Below are 18,594 nucleotides of genomic sequence, written 5' to 3' on the forward strand. Positions count from 1 at the left end.
GGAGAAAAGTGGACAGGGGATTTTTGGATCTTTCTACAGATCCCCATGGCACACAAATGAATTTGATAAGGAAATGCTTTTACGGAGATGACAGCCCAGTAAAACAAAAAATGGTTGACACATCACAGGGACTTTATTTACTCAGATGTTGGTATGTTTTCCAATAGCTACTATCCCAAAGGAACAAGCATGCTCCTAGAGGCAGTAATAAGCAGTCTTGTACATAGTTTGCTAGGTAGATAATACAGTCATAGCCTCTGCTGGATTTAATCCTAGAAAACAAGCCTGAAGCTGGGGAAGGGCTGGGGTAGAACTACCATCTAGGATGCAATAATAATAATACTGCCATTTGATTTGAAACTTTTATTAAAATGTAATAGAGGAAAGCCACAGTAGGTGACTAAGAAAACACACCAAATGCCTTAAGAAAAGGAAAAAAAAATAGTGTGAAGTCTCTGTTGAATGGGAACTACTTTGTGAGATGGCTGCCACCATGCCAAGTGTAATTAAAAGCTTTATTTTCAAAAGGAGTTCACGGTTCATACACAAACGCTTCCCACCATGTGAGCTTCAGAACACTGCAAGGGGCTAGACAAGACTGCTTTAAGAACTGCCAGACATGCAAGGGCTCCACCAAAAAGAACCCCCCTTAGCCAATCAGAAGACTTTGAACTGCTCTACTGGGGCTATCAGTAAGCGACATTCACAAGGGATTAGTGGTCCGTGAATGAGCTGGAGTTACTTGTGGGGAAGGAGGAAAGGCTCAAAGTCAGGCATCTTCAGTACTTAAAATGCTGCCAGATTTTTTTTGTTTACATGAAGTTGTCATTTGACTTATCATGTAACTGTAAGATTGAAGCTTCAAATCAATCATGATGGGACAAGGGGATTAAAAAAAAACCTTCCAGAATACCTACAAGTAGCTCATTGACTGGCTCTTATTAAAATGAGAGGCCACCCTCTGCGCCAAGGAGTTAAATTTCACCTGTCAGCTTCTTAGCATGCTAAAAGGCCAGGAGAACACTACACAGTGCTCCCACACCTGGCCCATATAAACGCTGGAGGGAAAGGCAATGGGGATAAATCCTGAACAGCCCCAGAATCCCACCTCAGCCCCTTTCTCACTCACCTCTGTAAAATGGTCTGCTGAAGATTTTTGCAAACTGTGAGAGATTCTCCCATAAACATGTGGCACATGACGACCTCAAGGCAGTTGGCCATGAATGACATCACTGCATCAAACTGCAGAGTCCCACTCCGGGAGATGATACAAAGGCGCTGGAGAGCAGAACAATGACTCAGTGCCTGGAAGAACTGGGTGTTAGCATTGAAGTACGGCTGCTCTAGCCTGCAAGAAAAACACAAACAAGTCAGAGGATAAATTTTAAGTCTGCTGCTTTAAAACAAGTGGGGGATGCAGCATTCGTTTGGGGCTGTGAATGGTACAATGAGTGTCTCCAATTGAGCCATGTGTTGCTCCCACTTGAAAACAGCTGGTGGATTCAGAGATCAGGAGTGGTCTAGCACTATCTATATACACAGTACACATGATAGTCTCATGTCTGAGTGGGAGCACCATATTCCATTCTCAGCCCTCGTGCTTATAGAGTGCTACCCTTCAGCAATGAGCAGTTTACATGACATCAGCAAACAGAGACTAAGGCAGGCCCAGACTTGGCTACTTGGCATCTGGTCAGAAGGCTAGTAGCTGGCATGGACCATGGGGCCCTGCTGCTCCAGCAGACCAAATGCTGAGCGAGCTGGTCACATTGAGCTTGTTGCCTAGAGGGTGGTAAGACTCCAGGCAGAGTGAACTAAGTATGAAAAACTGATTCACAACGGATACTGATGGAGACCTAGTGCTTTTGAGCCACCAGGCTGAACATCTTCAAGCCCTGATAGGTCAGCGGAGAGGAGATGGTGAAAGAAGGGGGAGGGGGGGTGAATCAGAGAAAAATCTGTCAGCACAAGATTCTGTGCAACCTCTCCGATATTTCACATGGGCTGAAGAGCTGGTCTGGATTTGATTTAGTAAAGGAATCTGACAGTCAGTCTGCAGCACATGGACCACTTCAGAAAGGAATGTGTCAATTTGAAAATTCACAGTGGAAAGTACTAAATATCCCCCCCCCCCTTACGGAAGTTTCTGGAAGCTATCAGCTTCCATGCTGTAACTTGCAGCCTAACCAGATTCCGCATGTCCAAATAACCATTTTACAGAAACTAGCTCCACTGCAAAAGGTCAGTGTCACTCAGTCCAGGTTTGCCAGAAGGATCTCCAAGCAGGTATGAGACTCAGTCATTGGGTCAGCAGAGCCAGGAGCTTGGAGACATGTAATCCATTAGATGACAACCAGCAGGCAATCCCACCCTGGACTGGATAATCTCTATCTAGCCTTTTGTGGTATGGGGGCATATCTGAGCAACTCTTCATCCTGATAATTGTTACATCATGTTTTGCCAGTCCAGAACTTTCTGGCAGTATGGATGCTTGTGGGATGGTGTTTTTATTTGATAGCTACCCAGCAATTCACTACAGAGGTGAGCAATACTTGGTTATCACTTAAGATCCTGCATTATACTCAATTTTCCAGTTGCGTTAACTGAAAATCAGAAACCTGCCTGATTTTTCACAATATGTCATCATCCTAATGTGAATCTGACACAAAGACACACTGGCGCCTATTTTCTGGGTTAATAACTTCCAAACATGGGTAGGGGAAGTGGCAGAAAAATGCACGCTAGTAATACTCTATTTTATTCACTAGGTGACACTGCTGCTTTGTAACATCACCCGAAATTAATTTCTAGGCTTGCAGAAGATTCTTGGGGGGGGCGGGGGGGGAAATTAGCCAAATGACACCCAATCCGGTTTTCAACTAACAACTTTATTGCCAGATTTTAAATGCTGCGCAGCTCCTCCAGATAAAACCTTCCCCAACTCCATTTGGAAAGTTATGACACCTTAAGAAGAGTGCTCTTATGCTACTACCATGGGAGACGTGGGCTTTTCCTTTGTGGGAAGCTGCGTACACCCTCTCCACCACAGACTGAGCACTCCTGAGGACAGGCTACCACAGTCCCTGGATGCAAAGTTCTCTGGGCCTGGCCAAACAGAAGTGACCACTGCACATCAAATTGTTTTCTCCAAAGATTAGTCTTGCTATGTAACTAGCTCTTTTTGACGATGTTTAGCCTCTCAAAGGCCAGGTCTACATTAGAAGCCCTTTACCAGCATAGGACCACCAGTATACTAGACTGGCAAAACACTCCTAGTGAGGATACAGCTATAATGACAAATTTGTGCTTTGTACTGGCATAAAACCGACCCCCAAGTGAAACAAGCGATATCAGTAAAAGCACAGCTTTGCCAGTATAGCTGCATCTGCGCTAGGGTTTTTGCTGACATAGCTACGTTGGTCAGCGATCACACCGCTGTCCGACATAGCTGTGGCAACAAAAGTCCCTCGTGTAGACAAAGCCAAAGGCTAAGTTGCTCTCCTGGCTTCTACTGCCACTGCCCATGCTGCACCTGCTATGGACAGAAGATGTCTGAGCTCTGAATCCTGCAGCTTTCACCAACACAAAGATGTTTTTAAAATAAACAGTTCTATTGACTTAAGTGCCATCTTCATAGCTCATGAAGAAACCTGTTGTGAGAATGTTTACAGAATTCACACCAGGTCATTTCCATCACTGTTCTTTAGCTATAGTAGAGGTTTCTTTATGTATCTGGATGAGTCATGCTACCTTTGTTTATGACAGTTAAAGCATTCAGACCCTATGGAGAAAGGCCAATTCAGAAGCGGCAATGAATAGAGCTTTTGGAGGGTAAATGTTCTGCATTATCATAGAGCAAACACCAGTTAAGAGAGCTAACCAGAGGTCCGATAAGAGATCAGGAGAGAGGAGACAGCTCTTTGTAGACCAACATGTTAACTTGCAATGCTCTGCACTGCCAAGAGAGAGTCTTAGGAATATGTCCTCCTTGGAGGCCACAGGGGCTTGAGGGTATACAGACCAGCTCTGCTTCTCAAAGACAATACAGAACACACATTCCACTCCCATCTCCACAATCCTGCTATCCAGGACGAAAACCCCCTAATTTTCAGGCCATCACAGCTACCTTCCATGGGACCTGAAAGCTAATATATTGTCCTCCTTACGTTGGTCCAATAAGATTCCCATCTCCTCCACATAGACACCTTTCTAGATATGCATGAATAAAAAAGGAGATCAATAACAGGCCCTCACCTGAGATCCCTCAAGCATTTGCAGTGCTTCAGCATGTCCATGAGGGCAGATATATAGCCCACTTTTCCCATCATGCCCAGGTTGGCTAATGAGAGACTCCGCAGATGCTGGCATTGCAATCCAATGCTAACAAGTCCAGAACCAGTCAGGATACTAGGCAGCTGTGCTAAAGTGAGGTTCTGCAAAAAGGTCAACTGGCCAATGGCAGCCACCTCTGAATCCCCAACGCTCCGTGCCCGGCTGCAAGGGGGCAGTGAGTTCCGAATTGCTGGCTCATTCCGGGGCATGGCAGAGGAAAAGTTGGACCCAATTAACTCCAAGTTTTTCAAAAATGGGAGGTTCTCCAATAGAGTCCAAAACACAGAGGACTGAGATTTCTGATTTGACTGCTCCAAGAAGTTCTTGGTGTATGTTGGCACCCCAATCCGGATTTTCTTTCCAAGGCCTGGGGGCACCACATTAGTCATAGACTGCACAGGTGGCTTGTCTGTATTTGTAGGAACATCTGTGATGGAGCAAACCGGCAGTGCCAAAGACAGCAGGTGCTTTAGCCGTGCCAGGAGCTGGCACAAATGCTTCCCGAGGCCTTCCGAGCTGTGATGGTGGGCAGCAGAAAGGTTCAGATGTCTCAGATTGCAGCAGGAAACAACCAGACTCTCCAAAATGCTGCTGTCAATATCATCTTCTGCCTTCCGAAACAAGGAGTCAGAAGACAGACAGCGAATGCAGCCACTGAGATTCAAACTGGTCAAGCTTTTGAGGTCCTTCCCTCCATTAATAACCTGCAGGATCAGGTGGCCACCAGATAAGGTGCAACGGCTGAAGCTGAAGTAGAAAGGGTTGTTGAACTTCAAGTGCTGAAGGAGGCCAGAGCCATTAATCCAGGATTTGGGCAACTGCAAAGCATCCAAAGATACATTTCGAGCCATGGAGTCCAAAAGGTTTTTAGTGGTTCCACTCTCTGCAAAACTGCCAGGGGCAGAAATGAGGAAGGCATGAAGATTCTCTGGGGTCCGGTCACTTAGCACTGCCAGATACAGCCTCACCACCTCCTGATTGACATAGCCAGGAGCCAACCTAGCATAAAAGACACGAAGGTTCTGGTAGTGGGGGACGTTACTTTCACCCACCATCAGCTGCCCAGACAAAATTAAGCCTTCTCGGGATCGGTCTAGGATCTCAAAATAGAGCAGCAGTTTCTCAAGGCTGGTGCAGCATGGAACCACTCCATATGACGGTGTGTAAAGGGTCTGCTTGAGCTCCAGTACACGACTAAGGGTGGCTTTACATTCACTGCTTAACTGGCCGGCATCAAAACCAGGGTTTACATCAATTGCCAGTGAGCGCAAGTGCTGGAGAGCGGAGAGCATCTTGGAGAGGCGGAGGGAGGTGAGATGGCAGCCAGACAAGTTCAGCTTCACCAGGTTCTTGCATCGTATTACATGGTCAATGGTGTGACTGGGGAGCCAGTAGCAGCCAGCCATGTTCAGCTGGTGGATCTCTTTTCCAATCCCCCTCATTAGCTGCTTCACTTTGTCCTTGTTGACCTGTATTTAAACACAAACCGCTTCAGTAACATTGAAGAGGATGCTTAATTATACTGCCTCACTTCTCTGTGCCTCAGTTTCCTATCTGACATTCCCTCTACTAGAGTGTTTTGAGACCCTTGGATGAAATGCACAATATAAGTATCATATTGTTGTAACTGCTGGTAGTTTGTTTTACCCTTCAGACTTAGGATCTTGAAGATTACATTTCATTTAGTTTCTAGTTTGAGTCTGCATTACTGACTGGTCCTAACAGATGCTAAGTGACAATGACTGACAGGAATTGAAGGCATTCACCGCTTCTCAGCTTCAGACCCTATGTCTGCAGAATTATGCATCTGTGGAACAGCTCAAGTTGACAGAGGAACTACTGCTTCTTCTCTCTGCTTCACCCACTTTCCAGCCTATTCCACATTAGATGAAATATGCTTTCTCCCTTTCCTACACTTAGAGAGACAATCAACTTAAAAGTCACACTTCTACCTGGAAGTTGTTTTTACTACCTACTATTATTACAACACTTAAGTTTTCTATAACCAAGAGACAGAAAAATTCATTTGTCAGTTTTAGTTTACTTTGTGTATTTGACAGCACTTTGTGTAGTCATTTCCCCCTGGTCATGTGGGTGTTTCACTAACAGGAAGAGAAACAAATTCTGAAGAAATAAGAAACATTGTAATGACATCTTAACAACATCATCCTGGGAAGCCAGAAATGATCAAAGCTACATTTAACTTTTTTTAAAGCTACTTGTTTTCAAGTTGTTACTAATCCTTTAGTTTATCACTTGCAGGCTGTTACATACAATTTAGGTTGTTTTTTTTAAATACTAGTTAAGTGATTTGGAATACAACTGGCACTCTGAAATAGTTCTACTGTACATTCTAGTTAAGCTTTTCTTTTAAAAAAACAGCCATATGGAAAACCAGAAGTGGTTGTAACATTGGCTTTAAGTGACACTAGGTCTCTGGAGTAGTTACCAACTGTCCTAATTCTTGAGAAATTCCCCCCCACCCCGCCCGCTTTCCCTCCAAGTCAGGGCTATAAGGCTATAATTATGTTTATGATTTGTTTTGTACTTGGAGAAATCAGCCTGTCTTCATACTCTCTGAAGCAGCCCACTCTGGCAGCTTACCACAATCCCCATGCCCCATCTGGGCATAAAACCAGCGTCTCCCCACCTGATATTCTTTATGAAGTAGCACCGTATGGGTTAAACTCTTGTCAAGACAAAGAGTTGCAAGCTTTCTGCAGGTTCTCCTCACATTCAGAACAAGGTCTGTGCAAGGAACGTAGCTCAGGATGTGCAAAAGGATCTCATCTGAGAACTCCATCAGGTTGATGCCATTACTGTCCTCCCCAATCCCTGCACTCAGCGTCTCCTGAAAGGAAAGAGCAGCAAATCAGCTCAGAAGCCTTATGGAGTTAATGAGAGACAGAGGAGAAAAGACAGACCTGGAAAAAGCATGATTTACCGTATAAAATAAACCGAGTTAGAAATGGATTAAGCCTCACGTATTGAGCCATTGTCTACTACTGTCTACAGAGCCAAACTTTCCTCTAGATCTGATTTTGCACTCCTGCCTTGCCACTACTGTAGTGCCTTCTCCTTGTTTTGCCAATTCATCAGCCTCCTAAGTGCTGATTTAGAAACAGAAGAAAACCCCTTTATGCTCATTCTGCTCTTGTAGTTTATTGCGATGGTGTTGTTACTAAGCTAGTTAATTCCCAGTAATGCCGAAGACCTGCTTTGGAGTTGGGAAAGTGATTTCCCCCTTCTTCAGAAATGCAACCTATCACCTCTAGTCCCCCTACCCTCAAGACATGTGACCTACGTAAGAACCTCTTACTTTGCCTCATCTTTTACACCACCATCTGACATAAAATGTACAAATAAACTGAAGGCAGATGTTTACATCATTTGAAACTACAGAAATTGCAGAGCCATATTCCACCTCTGTTTTTCCTTTTTATCCTCCCTCCCTTGAGATCACATGTTGTGGCAAGAATTCCCAGCTAACAGACTATTAATCCCAGAGCTCACCAACACTGCAGCAGCCATTGGGAATGATTTTGTAGCAAAATGATATTACATTCTCCCTCTCCATCCAGGCCTGAGTGTCTGGCATTTACAGCATGCCTAGACAGAGATAAGAACAAAACTAGATTATTAAAGACCCTCACTGAAATCCTGTCCCACTGAAATCAATGGGAGTTTTGCCACTGATTTTGATGAGGGCCAGGATTTCTCCTCCTGTCTTTAAAAGGGCTCAAACTGAGTTTACTGAACTGACTGAAAGCAGTGCAGTACCCTAAACATATAGGATATATGAGTTTGGTCCTATGGTCAAACTCTGTTTTAAAAGTCTAGACATACATTTTCTAAACTAGGGAGAAAACATTTTAAGCCCCCAGTACAGACAACAAATACCCAGCACAGACCCCACCAACACACTACAGCTAGAGCACTGAAACAGCTGAACCGCTCCTTTAACGATCATGTCAGAAACAGTTATTATGCAGTTCTCATGGATAAAAGATGCACGAAGCAAAGATCACAATTTATAAATTCCTACTAACTCACAGAAAGAATTCATCCACTAGTAAGATCCTAGACAATCCCCCTTCCAGTTTAACTAAACAACCCATAACCAGTCCGGGCACGGACATGGAAGTGAAAGGATCCCCTAGAAAGCCCGAGAATTAGCCTACTTTGATCTAAGGTTACTTTCCATTTGTTTTCACATTCTAATCCCTTCCATGGTGCTTTCACTTGCTCTAATAAAAAACAAGTATGACAACAGTCCTTGGGTCTCACAAGAAAACCGAACCAAAACAACATCAACGGGAGAAAAACAACTCTGGAGCAGGGGCGCGAGAGGCTAGAATCGTGGAAATGTAGGGCTGCAAGGGATCTCAAGAGAAGAGCTCATCAAGTCCAGCCCCCCGCCCTGCGACAGACCCAAATAAAGCTAGAGCATCCCTGACAGATGTCTGTTCAGCCGATTCTTAAAAACCGGCAATGAAGGGGATTCCACAAAGTGAATCACGGGGGATGTTTGATGTATCGTTGAGAAAGGCGCCGGGCTGCCACCGAGGGCCCCCGCCAGAGCAAGGGGGCACCAGTGCGGCGCCCCCACCCGCACCCGAGAGTGGGGGCTAGGAGAGCTCAGCCCCCCTGGCCCACTCAGCGCAGGGCCTTGCGGGGGGGGGGGATACGGGGAAGCGAGGGGATGGAAGCGGGGAAGCTGGGCCAGCAGGGGCCGTAGGGAAGAGGGTTTTTGGTGGGGAGGGATGAAGGCAGGAGGGGGCGGAGTCGGATTGAGAGGGGAGGGGGTTGCTATGGCGCCGGGCGGGGGTTGCTATGGCGCCGGGCCGCTGCCCCTCTCCCGCAGCTTTACCTGTCCCGGGTCGAACATGATCCCCCAGCAGCTGCCTCCAGAGCCCGGGCCGCCCTCCCGAGCCGCTTAAACAAGCCGCTTCCCCGGCTTCAGGATCACCCCCACACTTCCGGCGCACCTCTGACCTCACTTCCGCTCTTTCTCCGAGGCCAGCCCCCTGCCTTCATCTTGGGAGTGGCATTATCTTAGCGCCGTCCTTTTTGCCGCCATCTTGAGAGTGGCCTTGACGCCCATTCGTGCCGCCATCTTGAGTGTGGCAGTGGCTCTCGCCCCCTTCCTAGCCGTCATGTTGGGAGTGGCACTGGGCAATCTCTGATCCCTTATGACAATTTTTCCAAACCTTCTTTGAGCCATGGTTTGAGATTACACAGCAAATCGTCTCTAGACTCTCTGCCATAGGTCCTCATAGCCTCGGCCAACAAAACCTCCCTCAATGAAAGATCTCATTCCATGCTACAGTCATAGGGTTTTCAGAGTTGCCAACCCCAAACAATGAGTCAGGTGCCAAAAAAACCCCATAAACTTGGTTTAGAAAGCAGGATATGTTATTAAAGTTATACATGGGGGAGGGGGCCTTTTGACTTGCCTTCTGGTTTCTGAGCTATTAGGGAATCACGTTTTCAAGCATTTATCGCAGCTAATAGTTTACTCTTTTTTTAAATGATAGCCAGGGTTGTTGCATAATCCCGTGACTCTGAGCGCTGGGACATTTAAGACAAGCAGCAAATATGGTGAGATTTGTGATAAACTCATAAGAGTTGGTAATGCTGGTTTCAGATTACTTTCTATAGAACCCCGTGAAATTTCTGCAGCTTCATATTGGTTTCAGCCAGGGCCGGCTCCAGACCCCAGTGCGCCAAGCGCGCGCTTGGGGCGGCGTCCCGCGGGAGGGCGGCAGGCGGCCCCAGTGGACCTCCCGCAGGTATGCCTGTGGAGGGTCTCCTGGTCCCGCGGCTTCGGTGGAGCATCCACAGGCGTGCCTGCGGGAGGTCCACCAGAGCCGCGGGACCAGCGGACCCTCCGCAGGCACATCTGCAGGAGGTCCACTGGAGCCGTGGGACCGGTGACCGCCAGAGCACCCCCCACGGCACGCCGCCCTGCTTGGGGCAGCGCAAATCCTAGAGCCGCCTCTGGTTTCAGCCCTATTAAATTGTATAGGACTTTACCTTAAGGCCTGTCTATCTACTGTCACAGGCTACTCCCTCATTGAAAGCATTTATTGTACCCTGTTGCAAACAGAGTACAACATTTCAGACATTTATTCATCAATTAAGCCTCAATCCTGCAGTCAGATCGTGCAGATGGACTCTTTCGTTTGTGTGGATCAAGCTGCAGGGTGGTGGCCTTACATTGTGTGATGCCAAACACAATGAGGCCCTGATCGCAGCTGTGGCCTCTACGTGCTATTGCAATACACTAAAATAATAGTATTATGGGATGGTAATGCATTCAATCGATATCTAGTGAAATAAAAATAAACATATAGGAAAAATTAAACCCATCTGTTTAGTCAAGGTTTGCTCCATGAGCTGAAAATGGGGTATACAGGCTGCACACAGCTTAATTGTGGGGTTAAGGTTCTTTAGATTTAATTTGACTTTAGTTAGTTATCTCTTTATTGTTTAAAACAATTTATGAGCAGTAAAACCTAGACAAGAATCCATCCTTATTGGTCAATGCATTTCGGAGAACCTTCTTATTGTGTATTTAGCTAAATGTATTATTATTATGAAACATGTATGTTGTGAGACCGCTAAGAGGCAGTCACTTCATTGCCTCATTGAATTAGGGACTCTGCAAATATATAGTGAATAACAATCATATAAACGTAAATTTAACTGTATCTGTGCCCAGAAACATTGCGAGGGGAGCAGTTTTAAAAAATATATCTTAAATGGTGTCAGGTAACACCGCCTGGGCTACTGAAAAGCTAGCCCCAAAGCCCATGTCTCCCATCCACAGCAATGGATCCATTCTGATGTGGTTTGCTTGGAGCAAGGCAGCAGCTCACTTCACATTGTTCCACAAGCGATACTCCATCATAGACTTTAGCTCCAAAAAGACCGAGAGGTTGCTCACAAACTCCTAGCATAATTCAGAACCACGACTCAGCTTTGCAAATTTCAGTGAACCCCTTGAGAAGTCATCGAAAATGACCCTTGGCAGCAGTTACTGATCCCTCCAGCACAATTCCGGCTCCGCCTATGAGTCGGCCCTTGCTTCCTGTTCTGATTGGTGTATTCAAATGAAGTTTGACTAGTAACACATCTAGCTTTGCAGGGCATTGCAGTTTTGTTTTCCCAAATGAATTTGTTCATTCAATGGCTTCCATCAGGATCCATTTTCAGGAGGGAATGCAAAGGCCTTGCCAATATTTGCAATGATCCCTGACCCCGCTAGCGTAGCAGCTGCACTGAGGCAAACCTCAAGTGTTGACAAAGAAAGCTAAGGTAGAGCTCACCCGACTTTTGTAACCCACACCTACTCGGTGTGGCACTTTGTCCCCTGCTTGTGGTGACTTGGTCACATGCAGAGGTTGATAAGTCTTGAAGACTGTGCCCAGTTCTGGTCACCTCATCTCAACAAAGATATATTAGAATTGGAAACGGTACAGAGAAGGGCAGCAAAAATGATTAAGGATATGGAACAGCTTCCATATGAGGAGAGATTAAAAAGACTGGGGCTGTTCAGTTTAGAAAACAGATGACTAAGGGGAAGGGGAATATGATAGAGGTCTATAAAATCATGAATGGTGCAGAGAAAGTGAATAGGGAAGTGCTATTTACCTCTTCACATAACACAAGAACTAGAGGTCACTCAGTGAAATTGATAGGCGGCAGGTTCAAAACAAACATAAGGAAGTATTTCTTTACACAGTGCACCGCCAACCTGTGGAACTCATTGCCAGGGGATGCTTTGAAGGCCAGAGTATAACTGGGTTCAGAAAAGAATTAGATAAGTTCATCTCTATCAACAGCTACTAGCCAAAATGATCAGGGACGCAAGCCCATGTTCCAGGTGTTCCTAAACTTCCAACTGTCAGAATCTGGGATTGGATGATAGGGGATAGATGACTCAAAAGTGCTCTGTTCTGTTCATTCCCTCTGATGCATCTGGCATTGGCACTGTCAGAAGGCAGGATACTGGGCTAGATGGACCATTGGTCTGACCCAGTATGGCTGTTCTGATATTCTATAGCATCAGCTAATAGAAACACCTCTTTAGGCACAAGGTGCAGCAGCTCATGCTTTAAGATTCAGAAGTACAGGGTTCAATCCCCACTGCTGATGACTCACCCAGGAACGTTATATTGCAGTTTCAAACAGACGGTGAGTGCAACTTACCTCATTTGCATTGCTGGCTACTGATGGCTGAATCTCAAGTCCAGAAACCACCAAAATGATGGATTTTCTGTAGCTACATGTATGGTTTTAGATTTGTTTTCATATCAAGGATTCCTTAAAGATGACCTAGAAAGGACAAAAATGAGTAGTTGCCCTGTTTCTTTCTGAAGCCATGAACAGGGTATTAAAAGACTGGCGGGTGATTGTATTTTTAACCTGCAAAATATCAGGAGCCTTATGTCTTGTCATACCTGTTTTGCTAGCAGTGTCCCTTGGAGGGCCCAGCGCTATGGAGTGTGAGCTCTTTCAATCCCTGATTGGTTGATGGCAGAGAGTGTAGCATCTTTAACAAGACATGTAGCATGCTCACTATTTGGCAAGTGCTGGAGTTAAACAGAAGTTATCAAAACCAAACCAAAAGGATATTTTAAAGTCTGAATAACAATCACACAGCCCCCCTCAATCAGGACTGACTTGCTTAGTATTGGTGAGATCACTAACCTGCCTGTTCTCTAGTCCATAGAATTTTTCAGGCAAAACGGGTAGACAAGACTTGAATTTCCAATGTAACATACAGGCAAAAGAAACAACAAACAACAGGGCCAGCGTGCTAGGCGTAGAACACCTGGAGGGCAGCGTCTGTGCTGTGCCTCCAGAAGGTGTAGCACAGAAGGTGAAGGTGGAGGGAACGTAAATGTGGCTGCTGTAGGGACCATTAAGGCTCCCAGTGTAATTACAGCAATCTCCCCGGTGATGTCCATGCGTTGCAATGAAAGTCGGAATAGTTAATAGCATGTGACACGGCCTCATCCCTCTTGCCACCAGTTTGCCGCCTACCTGGGAGTTATGGGGGGGTAGGGGGCAAGCCAGAGCACAATGCCACCTCTGGCAACTATATAAGGTAGTTTAGCAGCCACTTTGCAAAAAAAAAAAAACAGACACAAAACTCGCTTCAGAACATGGAACTCTTCCTCTGAGAGCAAAGAATATTTACAACCCATTTCAATGGCAAAATCCCAGTCAAAACATTCTTTATCTGATGCTTGACAATAGACTTTTCCCAAAGGGGGCATGTAATGCGTTGACACCATATGATAGCTTGGTTTGTTTGCATGAGTATAACCTGTAGCCAGCAGCTCTGCACCTTCACTGGTGCTACACACAGCTGCTAAAAAGAATTGCACCACCACTAACGATAAGCATTTCTTCTGCAGTGTAACTAGCTCTACTTTCTGTTAACTAGAGCAGTGGTCTCCAAAGTGGGGGTGCGCAAGAGGATCCTTGGGGGTGCGTAGCAGGAGGAGCGCTTTTTTTTTTTTTCTTCATCAGTTTTGCTTTGGCAAAAATGGTAGAGCCGGCATGGCAGGGGGTGCATGTTCAAAATTTTTTTACTGTTGGGGTGCGCAATCAAAAAAGTTTGGAGACCACTGAACTAGAGTTTGTAAGGCTATCTGTAACAGCGCCACCTGGTGGCACCCAATAATATTCCCGGTGGTTGGGAAACATTGAAAAGTAAAGAGGCTGATGATCAATTAATGCAGGCGTTAAATCCCAAAAGAAGAAACAATCTCCTTTACCAAGGACATCACTAATCTTTTTCAATAGCTTGCCTCCATAAGCTGATCAGTGAGGTGACTTCCTTGGTCCCAAGCTGACTACAGAGCACACATCTTGCAGCTGGTGTCTACCTAGATCACTAGTGAAAGTTGAGCACTCTTAGGGGAGAAGGACGAAAAACCGGGTAAGGCTGGGCCCAATTAGCCTTCTTCTCCCACTCAAATGAAGCGTGGCATTGACTGGGAAGTTGAGTTAAGGCTAGAAGGCTGAGGGTTAAACCCATGACATGGTGTCTCAAAGACGGTTGAAGAAGGTGACGCTAAGACAAATGGGAAGTCTTGGGCCTTCCAGCAGGATATGGAAAAATCCCCTAAAAAATCCAAATGAGGGTGGATCCTAGTCACTGGCACCCACAATACTGACACACATACCAGGTATGGCTGAGAAATCGACTTACCCAATGGCCAAAGTGCCAAAGAAAAAAGGGATTCACTCGGATTCTGTATTGTGTGTACGCTGAGGAAGTCCCAGCAGCATTACGTGTGGAGCACCTGTTCACTGATCAGTGACCAGGGTCTGAAGCCCAGCTAGGTATAAAGTGAGAAAGCAGAGACTGGCACAAGAGTGACTCCCCCATCTGGGAAGCTGAGGGCCTTATTTGAAATGCAAATACATTTGATGAATAACCGTACTATATTTAGCGCTGAATCCATGTCCTGGTTCACTGACAAACTCATGCAATGATGTAAATAACACGCTGCCCTTCCATAGCCTCTTTCTTCTAAGGAGCTCAGCCACTCTACCACGGTGGGTATCGGTCTCTCTAATCTACAGCCGAGAAAAGCAGCACAGCCATTGTGAACTTGCGCATGGTCACAGTGAGTCAGTGGTAGCACAGGGTATAGCGTCACGGTCTCCTGACGCCCAGGCCTCTGCCACAACCAGTGCACCAGGCGTGACTACTTTTGATCAAGGACAACGCATTCGTCCAGTGACCAGCGATTCAGTGGGACTAGAGTCAGTGGAAAGATATATTACCCTCAAACCTATGAAATGGCTAGAAATTCCCAGATCTAGCTCAACACTAATTAGCGTTAGGAAGAGATGACTATGTATAAAAACATCCCCTCGCTTGCTAAAGGAAAACACCCCAGGAGTTCAGAGTCCTGAGTAGTGAGTAATGTTTTCCCCAGGGTGACACAAAATTCTTTTCTCCAGCATGTAATCACTAAGGCTTTGGCTACACTTGCACTTCAAAGCGCTGCCGCGGCAGCGCTCTGAAGCGCTAAGTGTAGTCAAAGCGCCAGCGCTGGGAGAGAGCTCTCCCAGCGCTGACCGTACTCCACCTCCCTGTGGGGAATAACGTACAGCGCTGGGAGCCGCGCTCCCAGCGCTGGGGCTTTGACCACACTGGCGCTTTGCAACGCTGCAATTTGCAGCGCTGGAGAGGGTGTGTTTTCACACCCTGCTGCAGCGCTGCAAATTTGCAAGTGTAGCCAAGGCCTAAGAGACACAATTACCAAGCCTTAGCCAAGGAACCTAATAAGAATCTATGCATGTTGCTTCGACATGGCATAACGCATAAAGTTCTTGGTTAGCCAAGGCGATAAGCTATACCAGAAGAACCTTGTAAGAAGCATGTGCACTTCACTGGTCGGTTGACTGTAGCTGCAAGCAGAGGTGAAAGTAAGCCAGTACGGTCCAGTCAGAGGTGAAAGTAAGCCGGTACAGTCCACTACGGTGTACCGGCAATAGCCAGTACACCGTGCCGGACTGGACTGGCTTCTGCAGTGGTGATTTAAAGGGCCCAGGGCTCCAGCCACTGAGGGGAGCCTGGGGCCCTTTAAAGTGCCACTGGAGCTCTGGCAGCCGGGCTCGGGTGGGGATTTCAAGGGCCCGGTGCTCCGGCTGCTGCAGGGATCCCCGGGCCCTTTAATTCCCAGCCCAAGCCCAGCTGCTGGAGCTCTGGCCGGGATTTAAAGGGCCCGGAGCTCCGCGGCGGCCGGAGCCCCAGGTCCTTTAATTTGCCCGAGCGCCGAGGCTCCCAGCCGCCTCTGCAGCTGGTAGCTCCGGGGTGATTTAAAGGCCGTGGGGCTCCCAGCCACAGCCGGTGCCCCAGGGCCTTTAAATCTTGACAGGCCCCACCTCTTCCAGTTGAGGCCACACCCCCATGCAGGACTCTGGCATATTGGTAAGTCCTTTAAGTTACTTTCACCCCTGGCTGCAAGGGAAAAACAATCAGAGAAGCCCTTGCAAAAGCATTTCCAAAACCACTTTGGTAACCCTGACCTCACTGAGAAGCCCTTGTAAGCAGGAAACCCAAGCACTGCCACCTCACAAAAAACATCCTCTAGTGAAACAATTCCCACTGTTTAGTTACACAGATATATGTGTCTATGCTCTTCCTGTGTCTGTTACTGCTGAGGATAGTTGCCTGGCCACTTAGATCTTCATAAATAGCTGCCTCCTGCTGTTTCTTTCCCCTGCACCTCTTACATCATAATCTTCCGTTTGTATCACAACCATTTCAACAGCAACTTCTTTGGTCAGAAAGGAAAGCGGGAGTTGGACTCATATACACTAGCTCCATGGCATCACCACGCTCTAAGGACAAGCTAAGAGACATGGGTTTAGATCATCCTCTAACCTCCTGAACACGTGTTTGGAAACTGAGTTTCTGTAAGTATCCGTAGCCAGGTATATATTAATAGGGTGACAGACCAAGGCCAGCAGACTCAAAAGTAAGCTGAGCTCCACTGCCATTCCTGAAGGCAGAATACATAGGCCTGCAAGCTGGAAGATGGTTTATACTGTAGGTGGCGCTAGGCACAACAGGACAAGGCCAAAAAAGCAGATAAAGATTGAATTTTAGTCTCAAATTGGTTCCTGCCTTCATTCTGTTTTGAAGGGTGATCAATTGGCAGGCCTTTAGTGCTGGTAGGCAGGCAGACTATAAAAGCCTTATAGACTGGTTCAGCCTGTTTCTAGTCAGCCACTCTCAGTCTCAACAGGATGAGAGGTGAGAGCCTGACCCCGCCCAGCTGTTCCGTTGTTTGTGCTGGAACATCCTCCTTTGAATCCCTCAAGGCTTCCTATAGCGTAAAAAATAAATCAATAAATGAAGTTAATACAGATGTCACAGTATGTAGTGGAGAGGCTGCACAATCTAGACAGCAGGGCATACGGATGGACCTCAAGAAACTGGGGGTAAGCCAATTCACCCTCTGTGCCTGCCTTGCTCAGACACGTTCTTTGGAGCAGGGCTTGTTTGCATAGTACCCAAAATTATGGAGGCTTGGTCTCAGTTGGGGTCTTTACAGCAGCCAGTCATATGGGCTGTATATCTCCCCTCATCTCAAAGCCATCCTTTGAAATGAGTGGCTCTTCATAGCAAGGCTATGCCTAGCCCAGTTTGGGTGCTCTCTAAATAAAACCCCTACTGCCCCTACTTGCTATTGACTTCAGTGGAAGCAGTTACATCATGCAAAAGGGAAACTAGTGTTTGCAAGCCTGGACAGTCCCTAAAGCTAGGATTGAGCACAAAGGGGCTTTGTGTGTCTACTCTTAGAGGTATGCAACAAAGTAATGCCTCTGCTGATGGCATGCTACTATCAATCGGTTTTGCTTATAAACAATGAGCATTATTATGGGCTAGGTACCAGATTTCTGGGTATTTTTAGCATTGATAGGAGCATGTGCTTACTCTGATGAGGATTTTTAATCTTACAAGGAAGTGCATTGTGACAGCAGACTTCACAGTTCTGCCTGGGGCACATCAGGCAGTGCTCACCCCTGTGAGAGATCAAAGCCAGAGTTCCCAGGGGAACATCTTACTAGAGTGGAGGGCAGGTGGAGAGCTGCAGCAGCAACTTTCCTTCCAACCCCCACTTCTGGCATGACCTTGCTGGTGACCCTGCTTATGCCATTACCTCCCTGCTGGATTGTCAGAGCTGCTCAGCAACCTGCAGTTGGGAGCTACAGGTGCCCTATACCTTCATCTGTGTACTGTGCCAGGTTGGGGGGGGGGGGGGGGTCACATGTGGAGATAAGTGTAGTCAGGTCTTGTCCACTCCTGACTGCTGGGTTTAAGCAGCCCTTTAACCTCCACAAGGGAAGTTCAGGCTGCTTATGTCTAGGGAAAGGGATTCTGGATCTAGCCCCTTTACAGATGTGACTGGGCAGCAGGAAAGATTCAGTGCTTCAGCTACCAAATCAGAGCTGCACCCATAGTCGTCTGCTTCTTTGTGGCTATAGCAGGCATCCGGTTGGTCACCCTTCTTCCTTCCTCCCTCCCTCCCTGTGCCAGGGTAGGATTGCTTTAATTTCACTCTGACAGCAATCTGGCCATCTCTGCTTTGATTCCTCTAGGAGCACACAGATGAAGTGGTGGAAGCAGAAAGGGGGATGGATGGGGGCAGTTTAAGGACACAAACTTGTCCCCACTGCTGAGTCTGCCTGCTTTAGCACAGCTGACACCTAGCAGCTAGGAGG

At 46.7% G+C, this 18,594-nt stretch overlaps 1 protein-coding gene across 8 annotated transcripts in view; it reads right to left on the bottom strand.

Annotated features, from left to right (window-relative positions):
* FBXL18 (F-box and leucine rich repeat protein 18) overlaps positions 1-9,341 on the bottom strand; it is a 141,430-nt gene extending 132,089 nt beyond the window's left edge. For 6 of the 8 annotated variants that reach the window (XR_005585491.1, XM_039491607.1, XM_039491605.1 and 3 more), the window contains exons 1-5: positions 9,203-9,333; positions 7,846-7,941; positions 6,983-7,183; positions 4,255-5,801; positions 1,130-1,348 (exon numbers count right to left, since the gene is read on the bottom strand). Coding sequence is in view for 7 of the 8 variants with exons in the window: in XM_039491607.1 (XP_039347541.1) it covers positions 1,130-1,348; positions 4,255-5,801; positions 6,983-7,183; positions 7,846-7,863 (1,985 nt within the window). In the remaining variant the exon portion in view is untranslated. Of the gene's footprint in view, positions 1-1,125; positions 1,349-4,254; positions 5,802-6,982; positions 7,184-7,845; positions 7,942-9,202 lie in introns of those variants that run through there. The other 2 variants (XM_039491609.1, XM_039491604.1) reach the window with 2 other exon arrangements.
* Positions 9,342-18,594: the final 9,253 nt, after the last annotated feature.

Source organism: Mauremys reevesii, linkage group 10 (assembly GCF_016161935.1).
Source record: "Mauremys reevesii isolate NIE-2019 linkage group 10, ASM1616193v1, whole genome shotgun sequence".
NCBI lineage: Eukaryota > Metazoa > Chordata > Testudines > Geoemydidae > Mauremys > Mauremys reevesii.